The 23538-nt window shown below is 35.4% G+C and overlaps 1 protein-coding gene across 1 annotated transcript in view; it reads right to left on the reverse strand.

Moving 5' to 3' along the window:
* The window catches only part of LOC127424309 (nuclear receptor subfamily 6 group A member 1-A), a 35357-nt gene extending 23993 nt beyond the window's left edge, over positions 1-11364 (reverse strand). The window contains exon 1 of the mRNA XM_051669374.1: positions 11229-11364. Coding sequence (XP_051525334.1) covers positions 11229-11244 — 16 coding nt within the window. The 5' untranslated portion in view covers positions 11245-11364. The remainder of the gene's footprint in view (positions 1-11228) is intronic.
* Positions 11365-23538: the final 12174 nt, after the last annotated feature.

The following is a 23538-nucleotide window of genomic DNA, read 5'->3' on the forward strand; positions in this document are numbered from 1 at the left end:
GGGTTTATTGAAATCCTTAATCCTAAGCATGAGCAATAGTAGTAATGATGCTTGCCTTAGCAAGCGGCACTAAAAATACCAGTTTCAACCCTGTGGGTCTCTTGAGTCCCTTCCTGTCCATCACTCCCTGTCTCTCTCTCTCTCTCTGTCTTTCAGAGACACTGGGAGGGAACATGCGGACAGGCTCTTAATGATCTGTTAAATACAGAACACAAGACTTCTAAAAGCTTTGGGGTATTACCATCTGAATGGCATTGGCATTGAGATACCTGCAGAGAACTACATACTGAGAGCTTTACTATACTGTACCGCAGGAGTCACACAGAGAACATCTTATCATCAGATAAGCCTTAGTCTACACAGCAAACTAGCTAATAGTCACATTTCTATGGTTTACCATCACTATAACAGATGCATTACCAGTATATAGACTGCTCATGCGTAATACATAGAAGCAAAGTCAGATCCATTGAGTGCATACACAAATTCAATCAACATGATCACAAAGGAAGCTGGCATGTTTTTTCTGAAATTTCCGATAACCTAGAATCGGCGACAGTATACCAACTCACTGACATGCGACATTTCCCACCACACACGTTTGCATTGGTTTCAGTATGCTTACCTTCCCATGTGGCTATATGCTCTACAACACTTACTGTTTTGGCCACTGAGGGCAGTGTTTCATATTTCGGTAAGCATATACTGAATTTTGCTAAAGAAAAGTCGACCTACTCTTTTCGATTTCACTGTGAGATTAGGCTGAATTCATTACACGAGACTATGTTTTTTGTTTTTTTTTAAGCTTTAGTGAATATATATATATATATATATATATATATATATATACACACACACACACACACACACACACACACACACACACACACACACACATACACATACACTACCTAAAGTTTCAAACTTTTGAAACACTTGACTGAAATGTCAAATCTTTTGATCTGAAGGCATATGCTTAAATGTTTGAAATTAGTTTTGTAGACAAAAATATAATTGTGCCACCATATTAATTTATTTCATTATAAAACAAAAATGTAATAAAAAAAATAAAAGTTTTTGAAATTGATGACTTGGACCAAATAATAAAGAAAAACAGCCAATAAGTGCCCAACATAGATGGGAACTCCTTCAATACTGTTTAAAAAGCATCCCAGGGTGATACCTCAAGAAGTTGGTTGAGAAAATGTCAAGAGTACATGTCTGCAAATTCTAGGCAAAGGGTGACCCCCCCCCATTGTTGAAATAAAAAACAATGTTAAAATGATAATTGTTTTTTTGTTTTTTAGTTTAAAATAATAAATAAAATAATAATAATAATAATAATGAATGCAATGAACACAGACCCAAATTAATAAGCTTGGTTGATTTATGTTCATCATTCAACATATAATAATGTAACCATGAAATAAATCCGAAAACAAAATTCATGTAGTCAGCAATAAAAAAAAATGTAGCTCTGTAATACATTTTACTCCACAAAGCTAATGTTCTACATGAAACCTTCTCTTACATTCAACCCAGAGTACAGACAATTGAGAGACACATCCATCCACATCCAATTCACATCCATTAAGCCTGATTTAACTAAGCCCAAAGCTGGTTCAACTAACCCAAGCTCAGATTTAGCAGCAAGTCGTTAAGCAAATAGGCCTCCCAGTCTGCAATGGTCCACTTCATAGCAATGGATCTATTAATGGCAGAAGCTAATTAAAGCTTTAAGCTTGCTAATGAAAATGGCATTCATTTAAATTAGATTAGAAAGGAATCTCAGATTTCAGTGATGGACTACACAAACCTGAGATATATTGATCATAAAAAATCAAATGCATTTGTATTTGCATTCTCAATACACTTTGGTTATGACTTCATACCCTGGTGGCATATTTCTCAAATGGCGAGGACACCCATATGCAGTACTGTAACACTGACCTTTCCTTGTCTCTTTAAGCCATTTGCCTGGAATTCCAGACAAATGTTGTGTTATGCAGGATGCATTTGAAACCATAAATTATTGACCAGTGTATGTGAAATGACTGACTTCCTTTAATGAGAAAACACTGCTTCCAAAGTTAGCTTCCTTTATTCACACCCCAGCCTTCTTTGATTAGTTAAATTTGTCACCCTCTCTTTCAAGTGCATGGCCACCCTATAAACCTGCAGTTCTCTCACACCTTCACACACTTGATCCCATAGTGTCACTTCTCACCGGCCCGCCTCTGTCTCATTCTGCCCTGCCAATCAGTTAGCAGGACCAACTGCCCCGTTTTCACCGTGGAAAACTGTAAGAGTGATCACTGTCAAGTTTTGAAATTATTTTAAAATTGCTCTCAGAAACAGCTTTATATGTTTGCTTTGTTGCTACTCTTTGGGTGAATCTCTCCCTCCCACACACACATGAAATTAGATTTTGCACGAAAATGAAGCATGTTTTAGGATCATTAAGATTAAATTCAGATACTTTTTTATGTCAATTGAGCACATTTCCAGCCAATTTTAATTTTCATAATGCATCTAGACATTTATATTTTTTGTTTATAATTTCCGTTATTCTCAATGGTGATTCTCCTCATGGCAATACTGTCATTTTTATGGTATTACAATAAAAAAATCACTGTAATACAATAATTGGTAACACTACAATAAGGTTCCATTTGTTAACATTAAATAATACATTAGGTATCATGAACAAACAATTAACAGTATATTTTTACAGCATTTATACATCTTTGTTAATGTTAGTTAATAAAAATACGATTGTTCCTTGTTAGTTCATGTTAGTTCATAGTGCATTAACTAATGTTAACAAATGGAACCTTATTGTTAAGTGTTACCCAATAATTTTATTGAAATTAGCATAAATTAAAGACAGTACAACAAATACCACGATGATAAATACTTAACTATTAATATACCTTAATATATATATACATACTATATCTTCGTATTACTGTTTATTATATCTTTCTTTTGGTTTTGTTGGGAAATGTGACCCGGGTATGTTCTTAAAGTTTTGTGAAATTCAGCCCCCTTACGTAATTGTTTTCCCCAAGAGATATCTGGGCAAATCTGAGAGGAAATTGTGATGTGTTTAGTGGAATAAGAAGACTGATTTTACCCTTGATTTGAGCCCTTCCTCTTGCCTTGGGCTATGTGTTCCCCAACCTCACTCACACACACACACACACACACATAATGTGCTGAGACTCCCCACTGGACCTATTAAAACCTGCATTGTTACCCTGAGATCAGGCCTAGTTTCATTCCAAACTTTACCACAAGCAAGAAATGCAGAGCGTGTGGTTTTGAACACTGCCACTGATATCAGCATGTTAATGAAATGTTTCCAATCTCCACCATGAAAACCAGCACCAAGACTTTTATGACTATTCAAAGGCAACTGAAAAGTACAGTTGAATGTGAATGAAGACAAAAATAAAAGAAGTCAAAAACTGAACTGAATGCTCAATTTATCTATCATTAGACTTAAAAAAAAAAAAAAAAAAAAAAATTGGACCGGCCAAACAAATAGAACAGCTCAAGTGCTGAATGTGTATGTGATATTGCATATTTGATGTTATTAATTTCTGCATTTCAACATTTTATATACGTGAGATATAAAATATTGTAAATAATATTATATACATGAAAATGAAAATGTAACATGGTTACTACAGTTACTGTAACTACAAGACTGGAATCCTCATAGTCTCCACCGGGGTTAAAAAATAAAGAAATAAAATATAATTCATTACATATTATTAATTTATTTTTATATAATTTTATTTTTTTGGCCAGAAACTTTGAATATCATGGTATATTTTTATAAGGGCATATATTTCTTATATAAAACATGTTTGGGATGAGAGTCACCATTTGTCCGGGCAGGTGTGTGGTTAAGCAGTGGAGGATGGGAGGACAGGACAGATGATGGCGGAGGATGGGGAGTAAGAGAGAGAAAGACAGAGGACTACTTCTCTCTTCGAGGGCTTTGTCTTTCATTTCCATTACAATCAATCGCAGCCGAGCAGGTGGGGGCTCTGTTGTACTTTTCCACTCTTTTAGCACTTGCTTTCACTGGATTCCTCTTTTCTCTCCATATATTCTCTAAAAAATTATATCAGTATGCATTCCTTTCTTTGTCATGTTTACATGTGTTTAACTTGTCACCAGTCAAATCTCATTAAATCAAGGTCATTATTCAAATGTATTGGAAAATTCCTGCCACTTTTCATGAATATTGTACAAAATAGGGTCATACATTTTTTTTTTTCCTATTTTTTAAGCAAATGGTCAGTGAAAGGATGTGCACAGTTTTAAAGCCTGTTTTGTGTGCTTTTGCCATTTTTTAAAAGAAAAACATTAAATAAACATCAAATAATTATAATAAAAAATGAATAAAATATAATGCAAACACTACATGAAAATAAGTAACAAGAAGGTGCACTACAAGGGTTACAGCCTAAATTAAACTACCACTCAGCAGGGGTGTAAGGTTTGTAGTTATATTAAGTAGTAGGTTACTTCCTATAAATCAAAGAAAGATTATTTTCACAATAACTTTGGTAACGGAGTTGAATGGTTGAGCTTGATTAATGCTGTCAACACAATTTGTGTATAAAATTAGATAATGGAATGTGATTATTTACTTGTATTGCTGCAATGCTGACATTTGATGTGGTCAAAACAACCTACTTGTCATGCTATGATAATTTTATGTTATAATCCTTAATTCACCCACAGATCTAATAGTTATCACTGCAAAAAAGTAAAAGCAATAGGGCCTTTATGCTTTTATTACTTCAAAAAGTGCACACTCTCTTCGTGGAATGTGGCTGCTGCTTCAATTACGAATAGTGTGAATGAAACGCTTTACAAGCCTAGTTATGATGCATGTTCATGTTCTGGGGCAGATCACAAACATGCCAGTTAAACCGGAAGTTGTTCTTTATCCGGATTGATTTCAAGTACCCACCGATACTATTCTGATCGGTTCCATTGCGCTGACCACCTCCGTAGCAAGGACAGTGTAATGCTAATACTCTGAGCTCCACGCTTTCAGAGTCATGGCTAGCTCGGCTTTTCGCAAAGCCAAAACATGAAAGAGCGAATGAATGAGAATACACTCTCCCCTCCCCCTTTGACCTGTACACTGTAGTAATCTTATAACCATTACAAGAGCCCAGGAATTAGCATTTAGTAATTACACTGAGGCTCAGTCTTAATGTAAAGCAAATGATTCCGCTTACTTGGAACAAATTAATCCTACAGCTCTAAAAAAAAAAAAAAAAAAAAAAAAAAAAAAAAAGCTTTGTGCTTCATGTAAATGCATCTCGAAATGTTTAACAACTGCCCATTCAAAGTTTTTAACCTGGTCTAACCAAACACTTGCCACCAAAATGTGCAAAGTCATTATACATTGGGATCCAAAAGTCAGAGGCCCCTTTTATATAGCATTTTTAATTTAATTACAGTGGGGTTCAAAAGTCTTAGTCCCCTTTTCTGATGCAATATATTTGTTCTAATAAAAATTATATGATCAGCATAACAGTTTGAAAATTTGCTTCTTTGATTAGCAACCTAGAAATAGTGCACAAGGTTAAATATGTCTCCCTAAACATCATAACGTTTAATTTTTACAATTTGACATTTTTTTTTTTTTTTTTTACTGATTTTATTAGTGCAACCAAAATTGCACTAATTGCACAACCAATAAAAATAACTGACCTAATTGTGGCTACATGAAGCTCCTTGAAAACACCAGAGGGCCAATTATCTGATACGCTGATGAAACAAAGAGTGAAACTTGGGACCTTGCAGCAAAACAGCATTAGACAGGCGCAGAGGAACGAAGTTACATCAGAATATTGACTCGTTCATCCACATCACTGGATTTCAACATCCACGGCATTGTTGGCCTCTCAGTAGCGTCTATAGCTAGCTTAACAAAATCAATAAAGGCCATCAGCAGATAAAGCACATCAAAAACTGAAATATTTGCAAACATTACACAAGACACCGAGCCCTATTGATCTCTCATGGGCAGATGTTTTTCTTAGTTCACCAGATCAGAGATCCAAACAGTCCCCATTTCTGCAAACATCTCATTATATTAAAACAAACTGATACTGTCAAAGGCTCCGAAATTTGGCATGTTTTGTTTTTAAACTGAGATTTCAACAAATCATTAAAAGCAAAGCTGGTTTCATTTTAGGGATATCCCCTAATATAATATATATATATTTTTTCAACAGGGAAATTCTCATACCAGAAAAGACCTTAATGAAGGTTTTCAGCTATTGTACAGCCCTCATTTGAGAATAAGATGATAAATCAAGGAAGAAATCAGCAATGACAAGTTTCGTAATTGTTTACAAAAAAAACCAATGAAATAATATTTTTTTTTATGTTGAATCCGCTTCATGGTCTCCTAGCTGACCTTAGCACAGGGTGGTTCAGAGAAGTACATATAGATACAGGATTAGCGCAGCGCTATACGATAATTCATATGCGCAAAGTCAGTGAGCATGGCCAAGAAGTTTTTGTATTTTCGTGCAAGCATGCACTAAGTCTAGGCGCAAGTGAGTTTGGTGAAATTGCGCATGCAAAGCACTAATGGGCTGGGTCAAGTGTAATTTAATTCTGAGGTTTTTCTCTGGTTATTGCACCATCTGCATCCTAATATATAGTCAATTCCCTGTCAAGCACCAGTGATATAACCAAAGACGGCACATTCATAAGAAGTTGGTAGTGTAAATGGACAGTATGCAATTAATTAGAAGAATAGAAATATGGACTTGCGTTCTTTTGTGCATTAACAGCGTCCTTGTTGAACGTCAGACATATTTCTATGACAATGACACACTCCTTTTATACGCTTGGAAAATGTGGTTCAGGAATTGGATGTAGGCTCCAATCAATGATAGAGAATGTAAGTATTATTAATGATATCGATCAAGTGACACACAAGTCATGGCTAGTATTAACAGTTATTGTATCTGCCTTTCAGGTTAGGTTTTGGATTTTTGCACGCACTTCACTGGATGAATACTGGACATTTCACTTCAAAATGTTTTGATCATTTATTGAAACATGAAAAACTACAATAAAAAAATATGTCTAAATTCAAATTACATTTCAAACTAAAGAAAAATATAATTAAAATAACGAAGTGGTCAAAAAAAATCCCACTCCATTAACATTCAATACATCCACAGTTTGTGCACACACACACAGATAGCGCAAACACTCCCACCCACGCCCACTCGCACTTTGCGCTGGCAAAAAATTGCGCTTAGAATTAGCACTCTTATAAAAATTAGATACGGCCTTGCACATGGTCGTTGCAGGTTGAGCTGCGCTGAGCGTGGCCATGAAAATAGAGCCCAATTTTCAATTTTGCTGGTGGGTGGAAACACCACTTCTTAAACAGGCTTAAGTTGAGACAAAATTTAGACCAGAATTGCTGAACCTCTGCTCCTTGACGTCCTCTACTGCTTTTGATCTACACATAGCTTAAAGTCCCCTCCCCTATGTGTATGTGCAAACAAACACACACACAAACACTCCTAAGCTCTGACTGACCCTTCCCTACCCCCCTCCCTCCTCACCACGCTATAGAGGTGACTTCCTGCCTGGAAGAGTGACTAATGTAGCTGAAGAGAAAAATGCATGAAAAAACAGAGCAGCAGAGAGGAGAAAAGGGAAGAGGAAGAAGAGACAGAAGGTATGAGGAAAAGAGACAGAGGGATGAGTGAAGACCCTCAGAGCTTACACCCTTCGGTCGGAAACAAAAACAGAGGAGATGGGCAGCAGGAGAATGGGATTAGGAGAAGGTGGAGTCATGTACACTGGCTTTTCAGCACCCCCACACACACTCACATACACAATGGTGTTTTCACATACCACCCTTGAACATATTCACCCTCGAGCACAATACTGTGGCATTTTCCAATCAAGTGACATTCAAATTCATTCACAAAGCTACAGTTCTCTCCACGTGCTGCCCAGAGGCACCGAAAGCCTTTTGTCAAAATCGCTTGTTTAGAATACATCACAATAGTGATTTACTGTATCTCTCTTTATATAACAGAGTGGTCTAGATTTTTTTTTTATAGATATTATTTTGAAGACATCTAATCAAGTGCACTTCCCAAATTCTCATTACCGTAATATGCACACACATTAATTTTTTTCATTATGATATTATTCTGATGACAATTTAGCAAGCTTATTGCCCAAATTCTCACTACCGTAATGCTCACAGACATTTATTGCTTGCATCGAGACATTATTTTAAAAAGCAATTTAGCAAATGCAAATTCTCATTACCGTAATGCACACATACATTTACTTTTTGCATTATGACATTATTTTCATAAAAACTTAGCAAGTGTAATCCCCAAATTTTCTTAACTGTAATGTGCAGCTATTTATTTTTTGCATTGTGACATTATTTTCATAACAATTTAGCAAGTGCACTCCCCAAATTCTCATTACCGTAATGCGCACAGACATTTATTGTTTGCATTGTGACAATATTTTTATAACAATTTAGCAAGTGTACTCCCCTAATTTTCATTATTGTAACACGCACAGTTATTTATTTTTTAAATTGCGATATTTTCATGACAATTAAGCCAGTGTACCCCCCAAATTCTCATTACTGTAATGTGCACAGACATTTATTTTTTTGCATTATGACATTATTTTCATAAAATTTAGCAAGTGTAATCCCCAAATTTTCTTTACTGTAATATGCAGCTATTTATTTTTTGCATTGTGACATTATTTTCATAATTTAGCAAGTTTACTCCCCAAATTCTCATTATCGTAATATGCACAAGACATTTTTTATTTGTTTTTGCAATATAATTTTCATGACAATTTAGCAAGTGCACTCTTATAATGGCTGATATAATGGCAGTACCTTATGAAAAGATTCATAAGATGTCGCACAAAACTACTGGAATAAAAAAAAAACATTTTACACAATTTTTACTTACAATACACTAAAACATTGAAAACAGAAAATGTTCATTATCCAGTGACCAGGCTGTCAGAAGAGTTTGGAACTGATACAAGGAGGAACTAACATCTGGAAATGTAATCTACCAAGCTGACATGATTATCGGTCTATTCATAGCATAAAATTTACCAATACCTGTTAATTAATCTGCCTGACCAATAAAAGTCTATAACTCATCACTGCACATCTCTCTATATACCAATGTGTGTTATTTTGTGTATTTGGACTACAGGAGTAAAGATTCTTTTTTAGCTAAGCTGTATAATCAAGCTGAAATTTTATTTAAAATGTGAGACATGTGGCCTAAGAGGTATTTTACAGTAACTGTCGGAATCCTTTATGTGTTCAACTATTTGAAACATTTGATGCATGTTCTTACTGAATGGCATTCACTTATCAAAAGGTGATTCAGTGAAAGCAGATGAAATAAGTAAATGAGGCAGAGGCTGAAAGTTCATCATCAAGCGAGCGCATTTTCACACCAGCTTTTGAGAAAGCTAATTGGTTGGCTAAAAATCAGCTTAAAAATAACACGCAGCAGACAGAGCTAATATCACATTTACACAGTAGAAAGCACGTCTGTGTTTAATGCCACACTCCAGTCCACACTTCACGACTCTTTTTTTTGTTCAAGAAATGAAACGTCAACAACATCAGAAAGAAAGCTGAATGCATCTTGCTTGGCAGAGATGCATACTGCCATTTTGTGAGGACAAATGCTGAAAGATAAGCTATTGATTTAAAAATACTAGTTTTGTTATGAAGTTTGCTGAAGGGTTTGGTGTTAAGGTCCAAGGACACCTAATGACCACTTACGATAAAAAGCATATATAAAAAATGTGTCTTAAAGAAAGTTATTTTATATTTCCAAGTGTTTTCTTAATTGAGTGAAATCAAAAGGATAGGTATTGCACCAAAAAAAGGTCTCTCATTAATACAAAGCCACCTGAGATACAATTATGTGACCAAACTGATAAAATCTAGTGCACTGAGGGGTGAAGTTTGGGCTACAGTGATAAAACCATGTAAGGGGCGTGGGGGTTGTGTGTGTGTGTGTGTGTGTGTGTGTGTGTGTGTGTGTGTGTATCGGGGGTTTAACCAGATGAGCATGGAGCCATGCAGATCACCGCTCTGCATCAGATGAAGACAGCTGCCCATTCAGCCCAGAAAACCTTTTCCAGATGGGCCACAGCCCGCATACCACAGTATGCACACTATCACCATAAACTAACTAAACACATTCATGACTCACTAAACAGTGACACACACACACACACACACACACACAAACTGAATCCGGTGTCTTAACAAAATCTTTTGTGATGTAAACTAAACTGACACAATCTAAGTTTGTTGCGATGCAAACTAAAATAAACACTTTGCGCAATACAAAAAAACAGGTAATCCATAAATAAATTATTTATGATTGAGCAGTCGCAGTCAAAAAGCAAGTCACTGGCCACAAAATTCAGTATATACAGAAACTACATTAACAAACCACATATAGACAATAAGGAAAACATTGTTTACAAAGAGGTTAAAAGCATAAACAAATAAATGGACCTTAAATGCGATATTTAATAAAATTATTGGTGCATCTACAGTAATACAAACTGCACCCTATTAAAGAGTGCAACAAATTCAGTGTCCTCTCCAAAGAAAAAGACTAATATTGAATTAAAAAACGGAGTAAACTATTTCGAGAATGATAAAAAAAAAAATAAAAATATTGTGCCTTTTGATAGCTGAATGAAATATTTATGATGTTGCACCATCAATGCTCCTCAGTCTTTTGGCTTTAAAAAACTGTGTATACAATGGTATAGAGGATTTCAGGGTTCCAAGAGGCAAAATATCCCAGATACCATGATAGAAGACAAAATCTCTGGTCAAACCTTCCCAACAGCTGTTAGCTTTAGCAGGTATACAATCTACCTTTCAGAACTGGTCTCTGAAATCAACACAACCAATGCAGGATCTTCATTTATCAAAAATATTAGGTTAGGACCTATATTTCCATTGGCTACACATTGGATACACAATTAACCTTTTATAAAAGGGCTTTTCTCATGAATACTGGGTCTCTCATTTAAACAGCCCTGCCTACAATCACACACCAGCATTAAATGTGGTCTCTGATCAGCTCGTAAAACCACCATTCCAGCCTTCCGTCTGTCCTTACCTTCCCACGAATCCATTGCATGTCTCTCCTGGTCTCCCTGTCATCCATTCATCCTCATATCCTTCTCAGGAAAATTGTAGGCCTCATGACTCTTTCTCTTCCTCCTCTTCTCTGTCTCTCTCCTTCCTCCTCCCTGTTCTGTCTCTTACTGATCACCCTCACAGCTTCAGCCCTGCTGGTCAGTTTCAGCCTGGTCACATGACCGCTGAGTTCAGGCCCCAGGGGTCACGGTGTGGCCGGAGGGCCAATGGCAAATGCGGGGGTTATCTGAGTGGAATTGATAGCCTTATTTTAGCCTCCTGCTGAACAATGCAAGCCCCCTCCCACTCTCTTTCTCGCTCTACTTTTCTATCGTTCGCTTCTTTCAAAGTCAGCAGAAGTGCATGCACGGTCAGAGACTGAGGCTGCAAACACAAATGCACGGACACATTACACTGAACTGTTTTGTTGTCAAAGAATGCTAAGTTTGAACAGAAACAGCAGATAATCTTCTTTTGTGTGCATTATACATTCTCTATTTTCAAATTATATACAGCCACATGCCTAACTGAGATTCTGTTACACTAGTAATGTGCATACATCTCTATATTTGTCCATTTAAAAACTGAAGAACAGAAGCCAGTACAGTTTAAAAACTTGCCTTTAGCAATAAACAAATACTGCTTTGCTAATGACTTGTTTAATGTTTTAGCATGCAATTTATGCTCTAGTTTTGGTTAAATAATTTTTTAATTGATGTATTTTTTTTTTTTTTTTTTACTATTGTATCTGCTTTACAAAGTTTACACAATTTTAAAGCAACATTTTTACATTAAAATACACCATGGAAAACCAAATGGCACTACCATGTTTTTTTGGGGACTATCATGATGGTAATACATTTACCATTAGAACAACATGGTTTATAAAAAGTACAGTGGGATGCAAAAGACTGAGACCACATTGAAAATGCAGTATTTTCACTTAAAGGTATAGTTAACCCAAAATTGAAAATTCTCTCATCACTTACTCACCCTCCTGGCAACCCAGATGTGTATGACTTTCTTTCTTCTGCAGAACACAAATTATTATTTTTAGAAGAATATCTCAGCTCTGTTGGTCCTTACAATGCAAGTGAATGGGTGCCACAATTTTGAAGCTCCAAAATCCACACAAAGGGAGCATAAAAGTAATCCATACGAATCCAGTGGTTAAATCCATGTGTTCAGACACGATATAATAGATGTGGGTGAGAAACAGATAAATATTTAAGTAATATTTTATCATAAATTATCCTCCCTGCCCAGTAGCGGGTGATATGCACAAAGAATGTGAATCACCAAAAACAGGAGGAGGAAAATGTGAAAGTGAAGGAAAAATGACTTAAATATTGGGTTTCTCACCCACAAATATCATATTGCTTCAGAACACATGGATTTATCCCACGAGAGTCATCCAGAATACTTTTATGTTGCCTTTATGTGGATTTTGGAGCTTAAAAATGTTGCCACCCATTCACTTGCATTGCAAGGACCAACAGAGCTGAGATATTCTTCTAAAAATCTTCGTTTGTGTTCAGCAGATGAAAGAAAGTCATACACTTCTGGGATGGCATAAGTGTTAATAAATGATGAGAGAATTTTCATTTTTGGGTGAATTAACGCTTTAAGCCTGAAAATATATATTTTTTTAAAGGATATTGGAAAAAAATAAAAACAAAGAAAAGTTATATTTTAACATGAATAAGAAATATTTAAGATTCGGCACTACTACTGGGTTGCTAATCAAATGCAAACAAATATGTGACACTGACCATGTTAAATCTTTGTACAAAACGTCAGATTTTCTTGCTTCCACTGAAGCACACAAGATGCTCTTTGCAACATTCCCAAATCAAGATGGATAACGCAGATCATCGGGTTTTATACAAACTTGTGGATTTCATGCCAGCTCGTGTGCATTCTGTTATTAAACCAAAAAGGGTGATATACCAAATATTCTAAAATAAATAAAGCATTATCATTAGTCTCAGACTTTTGCACCCCACTGTATATATCAAAACACCATATTACCAATTAATAACACCACTGAACCACGGTAATGTTACAGTATGGTTATATAAGGGACTGCTTTATTGTTTGAAATGTGCAATATAATTGAATTGTATTACTATAGAAAATTTTGAAATTTGTGGAAAAAATAAATAAAAATAAAAATCCTAAAATCCATTTTAAATCCCACTCCCACAGTCACCTCCTCTAGAGAAAGCCAATTTGCCCGAGTCATGTTTTTATTCAATGCTTACTGATTTTAAAGGAACATACATATGTGTGTTTCCAGGTCCCAAGACCTGTACCCAGCTCACCCCAATCCATTTCAAGTCCATATGATAGCATTAGCCCTCTGCTAAGGCTAATGACGCCCCCTCCTCGAACCACACATAAGAGGCTTTTCACATTCAAATGCAACAGGAGAGTCAGGAAGGGGCGAGAGGGAGGAACAGTGGAGCTGTGCTGGACTTTGTCATGTAGAGGTGAGGAGGGGCGTGTGTAGTCGAGTATGAAGTCGGAGGAGGTTCAAGTTTCTGGTGCAGCTGTCGCCGCACGGATGGGTTTGACCCTCAGGCTACTGCTGACACATAAGCTAAATGCATTTCATTAGCTCCAGGCGAGCTCAAAATAACACAATGTCTTTTGTTTCAAAATGGCTTTGCATCTTCGCCAAATCCAAACATTGACTCCAAAAATTTCAGTTACACCCAAACACTAAATACTGACTGAGGGACTGGCCTCAAACAAGTAAACAACTGTTTTAGAAACTAGTTTTTGATGTATCATGCGGCATGTATAATATATTCAGTTTTTATTTGTATTTTACTGAAGATTACTCAATTCAATTTTGAATTTTGTTATGAAAACGAAATGTGTAAATCTTAAAATATTTTTTTTGAGTGTACTTATTGACTGACTGAGAATAAATGTGAACTTTTAAGTCATTTTGTCAGTTGTCAAGCAGTTGACAAAAATATATGTTTTGTGGAAATGGATAAAAACATGCTAAGAGACAACTCTTACAAAAATGGTCCATGATAACCAAAGTTTCTGCCAAAATGCAACACATATGGTTATTGCTATTACCAAGGTTCCCACAACAAATTTCAATGACATTTCCATGATCTTTCCAAGCATTTAAGATTACTGACAACATATTTTTAAAAATCATTTTGATTCAGAACGATTTGATAATGGATAATTTAGACAGTTTGTGAAACATTTTCAATTCACTGGAAAGAACTGACTCAAAAGAGCAATTCACTCATAGATTGGACATAACTAAGGCTTGCAAGCAAGTTTAATCCTACACAAAATAAATATATAGCTCATGAAATATTTTAAAGACAAGAAAAACGTATAAATATATATTCTCTATAGAAAATTCCATGGCTTTTAAAATAATTTTGAGATTGTATCAATTTCAATTACATTTCCAAGCCTAAAAAACACAATTTTAAAATTCGCTGATATTTCCAGGTTTTCCATGACCTTTTATTAATTACAATAAAACTTTGGTAATTCTTTTCATTTTTTGAAGGCGATAACATATTGATTTATTATGATAGCTTGACAAACTTATTTATTATACAAAGTTGTTCCCCCACCCCAAAATCCCTAAACCAAGACCAACCATTCTGACTATAACTCCACCTAGAGCTTTTAAGCTACAGCCACAAAACTCAGCATAGTCCTTCAGGCTGTTCTGACTTAGTAGGCTTTAAGGCTTAAAAAAAAAAAAAAAAAAACTTTCAGGCAATGCTTTGTCAAGCCACTATTCAAAGTTTGTCATGATGAACTTTTATTTTTCTGTTTAAGGTTTTACAGTAGCAACAATGACTGTGATAACTTTCTTTTGGTGTAAACTATGTTTGCCATGGTAATTACGCTACAGGAAGATACAATGTGATATAAACAGGCGTTTTGTTGTTGACATTGATAAGAAAAACATGTTTCGTGTGAAGGGAAGAATAAAGGAGGTGATATTATAGCACAACAAATGTTCTCAGCACACAAAACACTGCTATTCCACAAAGTGTCATTTCACAGATTACCATGCAGTAATACCTCTCTAAGAGGGTCTTCACCATATGCTCTCAGCTACTACATGACCTAAAAAAAAAAAAAAAAAAAAAAAAATCCCTGTCGAGGAATTGCAGAACATTTCAGATATCTCAATAAGCTTTTCTCATCGGCTTTGACCGCACTGATTTCATCATCTAGCGAGGATAAAACTGCTAACTTTAGTAAACTCCTAAGCAAACATTCTGTCTGAAGTGTGATTACAACGGAGTATCATTTAAAAAACAAAAATCTGTATCAAACTACTTGATCAAGATTATGCAGGGATAAATATAATTCCTACAAAAAACACATTTAAAGTAAAAGATTTGAGACATTTAGTCCCTTTATAATAATAAAAGCAAGTCTATACAAATGGGTTTTTAAACAAGATCTAAAATCCCAGGGCAGGCTGTTCTATAATTGTGGGGCCTTCACTACAACAGCTCTGTCACCTTTAGTTTTGTATCTGGATCTCGGAACAGCCAACAGTTCACAACAAAAATATCTAAAAAGTCTAATTGTTTCATAGGGTTTTAAAAGTTCTGCTAAATATTCTGCCGCCAACCATGTAATGTTTTATATTTAATTAATAAAATCTTAAAATCAACCCTAAAATGAATTGGTAACCATTAAAAGACCTAGTTTGTGTCAAAAGTCTAGCTGCAGCATTTTGCACTGACTGTAGCCGTGCTAAAGTGCATTGATTTAAAGTTGAAAACAGGGCATTTCAATAATCAAGGTGAGAAGAAATAAAAGCATTTATGAGCTTCTCTGTATCCCTAAAACTCAAGATATGTCTAACCTTGGAAATGTTCCTCAACTGATAAAAACGAGACTGAACTAACCTCCTGATGTGATATAAAAAATTTACATTTGTATCGAAATAGATGCACAAATTTTTCACTACCTGCTGAATATTTGGGGCCACCTGAATAAGTGCTGACTTTTTACTGAAAAAATAAATAAAAATCATGACTGATTACAAAAGCCTCTGTTTTAATCAGTATTTAACTGAAGAAAATTACACGGCATCCAATTTTTTATATCTTATATACATGCTTGAGGAACATTTCAATTAGTAAGATCGTTGGAATTCAACGACAAATACAACTGCAGGTCATCTGCACAGCAATGAAAATTAATGTTGCATTTTCAAATCACAGAACCAAGCAGTAACATATACTGTTTAGTGAAAACAATATTGGCCCTAACATGGATCCTTGCGGAACACCACGATTTTTGAAGAGGAGGACATCTCATATCCAACAGACACTACACATTTTCTCTCCGATTAGTAGGAAACAAACCAGTCTAAAGCCACCCCAGATATTCCCACCCATCTCAATTCAAGCAACACTAAAATGGAGCACTCTCCAGCATCCTTCGCCATCAAGAAGTCAGTAATTACTACAACATAACAGCATTAGGCACCCACATGAGTTTCAAGCCAGTTTATTTTCAGCATGGGGCTTATCTGAATTTAACTGAACTAAAACTATCCATATTAAGCACACAGTAACCAATAACAGAATATTTCTGTGACCAATTCTCAGATCTTAAATTGCAGCACTTTTTGAAAGTATACTACCAGTCAAACATTTTAACACATCTACTCATTCTCTTTAATTAAAATTTTCCACATTTAGCCAATGAAATACCATAAACAGAAATATGGGAATTATTTAGTGACCAAAATGTTAAACAAATAAAATCTTACATAATATACAGTACCTCTGTATTTCTGCACACTCTGGGCATCAAGCGTATGAAACAATTCAAAGACGTCAAATATTCTTTATCTCTCAAAACTTTTTTTGCTAAAAATGTCTCATTATGTGAAGCAATCACTCTTATAAAATATTCTAATTAAGTGCCATCAGCTTATTTAGAATTGAATAACCTTAGTGTTAGAACTGCCCTGTCTTCTATGGAAGGAGTTACCTCTATGCTGGGCGCTTGTTGGCTGCTTTTTCTTCACTTCTTACTGTCTAACTCACCCATTTAAAAAATATTAGAATTGTTGAAATTAACGAATTGACACATGCGATTAAATTTAAATGTTTAATGTATAATTTTTTCTTGATTGCGTTTAACGCATTTACCGTTAGATTCGGACATTTCATTCAGCTCCGTATGAGTTCTAAACACTGGTTGGAATATGACGGAACTTTTGCGTTGTGTCCGGGGTCATTACACATGCTGATTCCATGTCAATGATCAAGTGATGGAGAAAGGAGCTCTAAACCATATTTTGTTTTGTACAAAACAAACCCACATGGGACCTGTGAAAAGCTGCATTCACATGAATGCGCTTCAATCTTCCTGGACAATTTGGATAACGTATCATTTACGTGCGCAGTGCCAGGGCTAAAACAACACAAGACATTCTCCGCAAGAGCTTTTCATATGGAATTTTGACGTGAATCAACTGTGACTCCACAATTGCTAAAGAAAAGTGAATAGTCATGATTAATATAGTGAAGGATGAGAGTTGAAGAGATTTAATACCCATTGCAACATATACTCAATGTATGGGGAATAGTTCTGTCAATTAGTCAACCTCCCACTTAGAATTTGGAAACATTTAATGTTACTTTTATGCAATTTTATTACATTTCTGACTTTATATTGTGAAATTATTTTTTGGTAAATGTTAATAAAACATTATTGTTACATATTGTTTTCTTTTCAGGAAAATATATATATATATAGAATAATTTAAGCACTTTCAAAAATTGCGATTAATAACGATTATGAAAAATCATGTGCTTGTTTTATAAAAAATATTTATTTTAATCGACGGAGAGCACTAAAAATAATATACAGTTTTAGTTTTTGTAAAGAATTCATATCTAGGCACAATTAACTGTAATATGTCTACAAAACGAATTTCAAGCAATGCAGAATAAGTCTTTACATCGAAAGGTCTTATAAGATCATGAAACAGAAATTCAGTTAATTGTGCCCAAATTTTAACTGGTAGTGTAGAGAGATAAAATACTAGTTAATGATGTGCTAATGATATCTAATGAAGGCTACACATATCCTGAATTTCCAATATGCCAACACATTATTTCACACAAGGCCAGCTGATTCTCAAAGCATTTGTGGGATTCAAAAACCTGGGGGAATCAATGTGGATTTAACCCATCAATACCTTTATGGGCTTATGTTTTGAAATTTGATGGTGATTGTAATGGAACCAATCAAAGCAAAACATTGTTTCTACAATATGACCTTGATGCATTTTTTCCAAACTCCCTAGTGTGTAAAGTTAAACTGAAACCGTTAAATTCCCCATATGAGCTGCACTGCTAAAACAAAAGCACTTTCCACCCCAGAACGTAATAAAACGCTATAAATATTCAGTCGTGTGTTTAACGATAGAGAATTTCTCTTCTCTCCTGAGTTTAAATCTAATTAGCCTAGCTGGAGTAATTAATCTTATTAAAATATTAAACTTGTGAGACTGTGCACACAGTTAACAAGGGAATAGGGGGTAGAAACGGCATTTTGTCTGTCTGTGTTTGTGTGAGCCATCATAAAAGCAAGGATTAATATAGCGCACACACACACACACACACACACACACACACACACACTTCAGCCCGTCAGATCTGCTGTTTTGAGCTATACAAGGGTTTGACCTTGCCTTGTCATTTTTAATAGGTGATCAAACTTGATGAACAGTAGATTAGCCAATGGGAAGAGACCATATGTCACCCTTGACCTTGTCGTATCCTTCCTGACCCTTCTACTTAGTAGGCGCGGGATGAATGGCATAATCAGCTGGTTTGACCCTGAGGTCAGAGTTGACAGAGGTATGTTGCATTTCCTGTTAGGTGGCGTGCTGAAAGAAGTACTAGCATGGGCTACGAGTGGGCCTGAGGGTAAGGTCACTATTGGGCTGTTGGCATAACCCAACTTATGTTTCTTACCTGGTAACAACTGTAACAGCAGCTCACATCAGGTAGTAATAATTAAAACAGGTTTATTGGCAGTATGTTTATGCTTCAACAGTATGTCAGCTCTGCTGAAAAGATCAGCTTAACCAGTTAAATTCTCATGCTGGTCTTGGCAGCTTTATGCTGGTTAGAGCTGGTTTGGTGATGGTGTAGCTGGTGGGACAGAATTGCTATGTTGTTCACCAGCAAAACTTATGTTTTTTTTTTTTTTTTTTCTGGTACGCTAACCTTACATACCTTTTCTGTCCACTTAAGTAAGAACACTTGCACAATTATTAGTGAATGAGACCAAATGTGTTTCAGCTAGGGGTATATTTATTTCAAAAGCACATTAATATATGGTAAACCATGAGGCTATAACATGAGTCAAAACAAAGCGCATTCTTTTGTGTTATACTTGAAGACAGTTGGAGGATAGTGGTTGTCACTGCAGTTAGAGCTAGTGGTCGACCGCTCTTTTAAATGGCAGAATTGAAAATCTGGGATTTAAAATTCCATTTAAACCTGGAAATAAACTAAGTTGTAGGATAAATAAAGTAAAATGATTACATACACTAAATAGAGTATATTTAATTGTTTGCACTATTTCTAGATCACTCAACAAATGCAAGTAAATTTGTGTCATTTAACCACAGGGCTCCAGACTAAAAAATGAAACATTTAAACACATAAACTGAAACATTTAGGTGCCAAATGACTGATTTAAATTGCCAAATTACAGAGGTGCTCGATTTAGACGGTTGTTCAGAAGCCACATAGAAAGCCAAAAAAAAAAAAAAAAAAAAGACAACTGATAACAGATTAATTGGTCGGTAGTTTTAAAAATCAATATTCCACATATATAAAATGTGCTAAAAGAATGTTCTTTGTCTTTCCTTAAGGCCGATTTATACATCTGCGTCAAATCTTACGCGTAGGTCCACTTTAACCAGAGACGCCCCCCCCCGAGGATGATAACAAGGATGTCTGAGGTAGCGTCACATCACGTCCGATCAGCACAATGATTTGGCCATATGTTTGACAGTAGAGTAAATAATCATTTCATAAGTTATGGAAACAGAGCACTTCTAATCTGTCAGCAAATTAAAAAGCACCCGGTTAGAGTTGGTTATATTGCCTATATTCATTGTAAAGTCTTTAAAATGACACCCATTTTTTGTTATTCATGTGAGTAGTTAATTAATTTGATGATTTCTTTTTCAGCACGGAACATCAAAAGTATGCAAAAATATTTATGTATTATTATTTAAGCGACTCAAGAGCAAGCATACAGTAATTTCCTTATTTATTTTCTGTCTGCAATGCTGGCAACATGCATAATAAATAATATACATCTAAGTTTCAACATGTTCACATTCTTTGAACTCATTTTTGATGTTAAACAATAACTGAATACATACTGAATCCAGAAATTACATTGCTTGCGTTGCTTTTGTTTATTTATGAAACATATAGTTCACATTTTTTACACACAGAATGACATAGACACATAAATACAGAACTATAAATGCAAAGCAACGCGTTGGCCACTACGCAGAGCCTACGCCATAGGTATGACACAGAAGTATAAATCAGCCTTTACTGTGATGGGGCAGCCACAGAGGCTAAACTGAATGAAATCCAAGATGCAGTTTATTGCACTAACAAAATACCAATAATAACCAGAAAAAAAACAAACAGATAAGGTAAAAAATATAACATTTTACAATAATTTAAAATGTATTATGAATTTAAATATTTAACACTACAAAGAGACAGTAGATCATCGGTGATCGTATGTTCAAATTAATGTCTGTTTTTCAGTTAGTCAGTTGTGAACTCACTGATTGTGACGGCTGATTTGCTAAAAAAAGTGACTCTGATTTAAACTTATCTGAATCAGCTAATAGGAGCTAATCTGAGCTGTCAAACAGTGCAGTCTAAAGATGTAATTCAATAACTCACAAGACGATATCTGACGAAACCACATATGAACACTGGCTCCTGATTGTCGCCAATGGCGACTAGATTTTCAATTACTGTCACAATTATTTATTTTATGTAGCATTTGTGATCATTTTAGTCACAGTCTGGAGCCATGTACCATGTTAACTTCTTTATATAAAAGGTCAGCAAAGGAAAGCATTCAGTAACATCACAAAATGCTCTTTGGAACGTTCTCAAACCTTGCTGGATAACATGGATCATCAGCTTTTGCACAAACTTGTGGAGTCCAAGCCAGCTTTTGGACCCAACTGTATATAATACAATTTAATGATGGTAAATGAAACGTACACAAACATGTGTTATGTATAATTGCTTATAACAATAATAAAAATGATAATAATAATAACTGAAAGTGAAACTGACCCAAGGGAGAGCTAACACTTCTGTTAATTTGTCAATGCTGATAATCTCAAAAAGGAACAAAAAATAAATAAAAAAACCGCCATGGCTGATATATTGCCCTAGCACTAGGGGCACATGCTCTAACACATGTTTCTAGACAAGCCGTGGGTTCGAGTTTGGCTTGTATCATTTACTGACACAATGCCCCTCTTCCCCCATAATTTCCTCTCTATACTACTCATCAATAAAAGTGGCTTGAAAAAACAACCACTTGACAGCAAAAGACGTGCACTGTTAAACCACCAAATAAATATAAAATAGTCACCAAAGAACAAATGTGAAAACAAAGGACAGCAAACAGAAATTTCTGTTTTCAAAATACTGCTAATTATTCAATAAGCTGTGATGCGCATGATGAATGAGATGACTTGAGTTATGTGGGGTCATGGCCACTCTAGTCTAGATTGGATTTAGGATGCAGTAGATTACATTACGACTGATCCTTTCTTTTCTTGTTTCAAGGCTGGTTACTGATCGATCACTGGGCCTCATTACATTGTAATGGTGGTCACTACAGACACTATTGTTCTCTATTGGCTGCTGGGGTTTATGATAACAAGAATCCATTCTGGATATAATCTTTTGTGGATGGATTACTTGAAGAATAGATCAAGGGGAAAAAAATTGAATTCGCACGCCGAGTCAAACAAAATGTTTTATATGGTTCACCCAAAATGAAAATTCCCATGTCATTTTTTTTTAAAAAGAGCAGCTCGGAAATTCTGCTAAACTTCTCCTTTTATTTTCAACAGAGGAAAGAAAGTCATACAGGTTGGAACAACAAGAGGGTGTTCATATCACTGAACAAGACAACAAGTTCAACTGAGTTCGTCAATGTGTCCAGTTCTCACAGTATGCGTTCTTGCGTTCCATCACATTTTTAGGATGCTGTGTTAAGTTAAATGTAGTGGAAACTTTGAAAATCATGTCTTAAGATTCTTGTATTCTGTGCTTTCTCCTGCAAGCAGTTCTCATTCTGTGGCTGCGCTGCTTGTGAGGTTTGTTAAAGGGATAGTTCACCCAAAAATGACAATTCTCTCTCTTTCTTCACCAGAACACATTTGAAGAAAAATATCTTAGCTCAGTAGGTCCTTAAAATGCAAGTGAATGGCGATTTCTCTTTTGAAGCTCCAAAAATCACAGACAGTCAGCATAAACGTCATCCATATGACACTAGCTGTTAAATTAATGTCTTCTAAAGCAATACGATCACTTTAGGTGCAAAAAAATATCAATATTAAGTACTTTTTAACTATAATCCAATGTTTCAGGAGAGGGAGAAGTCCAAGCAGTCTCTCGTGTGACATATTCACGTTGCCATGGATACAGATGTAATCTCACGTTCTCCTCTCAGTTGAGACATGCAGGATAAACACACAAATGCACCACTGTGAGTAAATAAATACAGATCTAAACCAAAACCAACCAAGCTACTGTACAGTGTTCCTCCTCACTTGTAAACAGCACTGCTTTTCCGGCTGTGTCGCACGTGCATCAGTTTTTGCCTGTTTCAAATGCCAATGCGATTAAGTCACACGCATAACACTGCTGACTAGAAGCATGATTTAGAATAAAAAAAAAAGTACTTAAATATTTATCTTTTTCACACCAAAAGTGATCGTGTCACTTTAGAAGATATTAATTTAACAGCTGGTGTTGTATGGATGATGTTTATGCTGACTGTCTGTGATTTTTGGAGCTTCAAAAGAGAAATCGCCATTCACTTGCATTTTACCCGACCTACTGAGCTAAGATATTTTTCTATTTTACTTCAAATGTGTTCTGGTGACGAAAGAAAGCCATGCACACCTGGAATATCATAAGGGTGAGTAAATAAGATAATTTCCCTTTAAGGCGTGCTGC

The sequence above is a fragment of the Myxocyprinus asiaticus genome, chromosome 33, assembly GCF_019703515.2.
Source record: "Myxocyprinus asiaticus isolate MX2 ecotype Aquarium Trade chromosome 33, UBuf_Myxa_2, whole genome shotgun sequence".
Lineage (NCBI taxonomy): Eukaryota > Metazoa > Chordata > Actinopteri > Cypriniformes > Catostomidae > Myxocyprinus > Myxocyprinus asiaticus.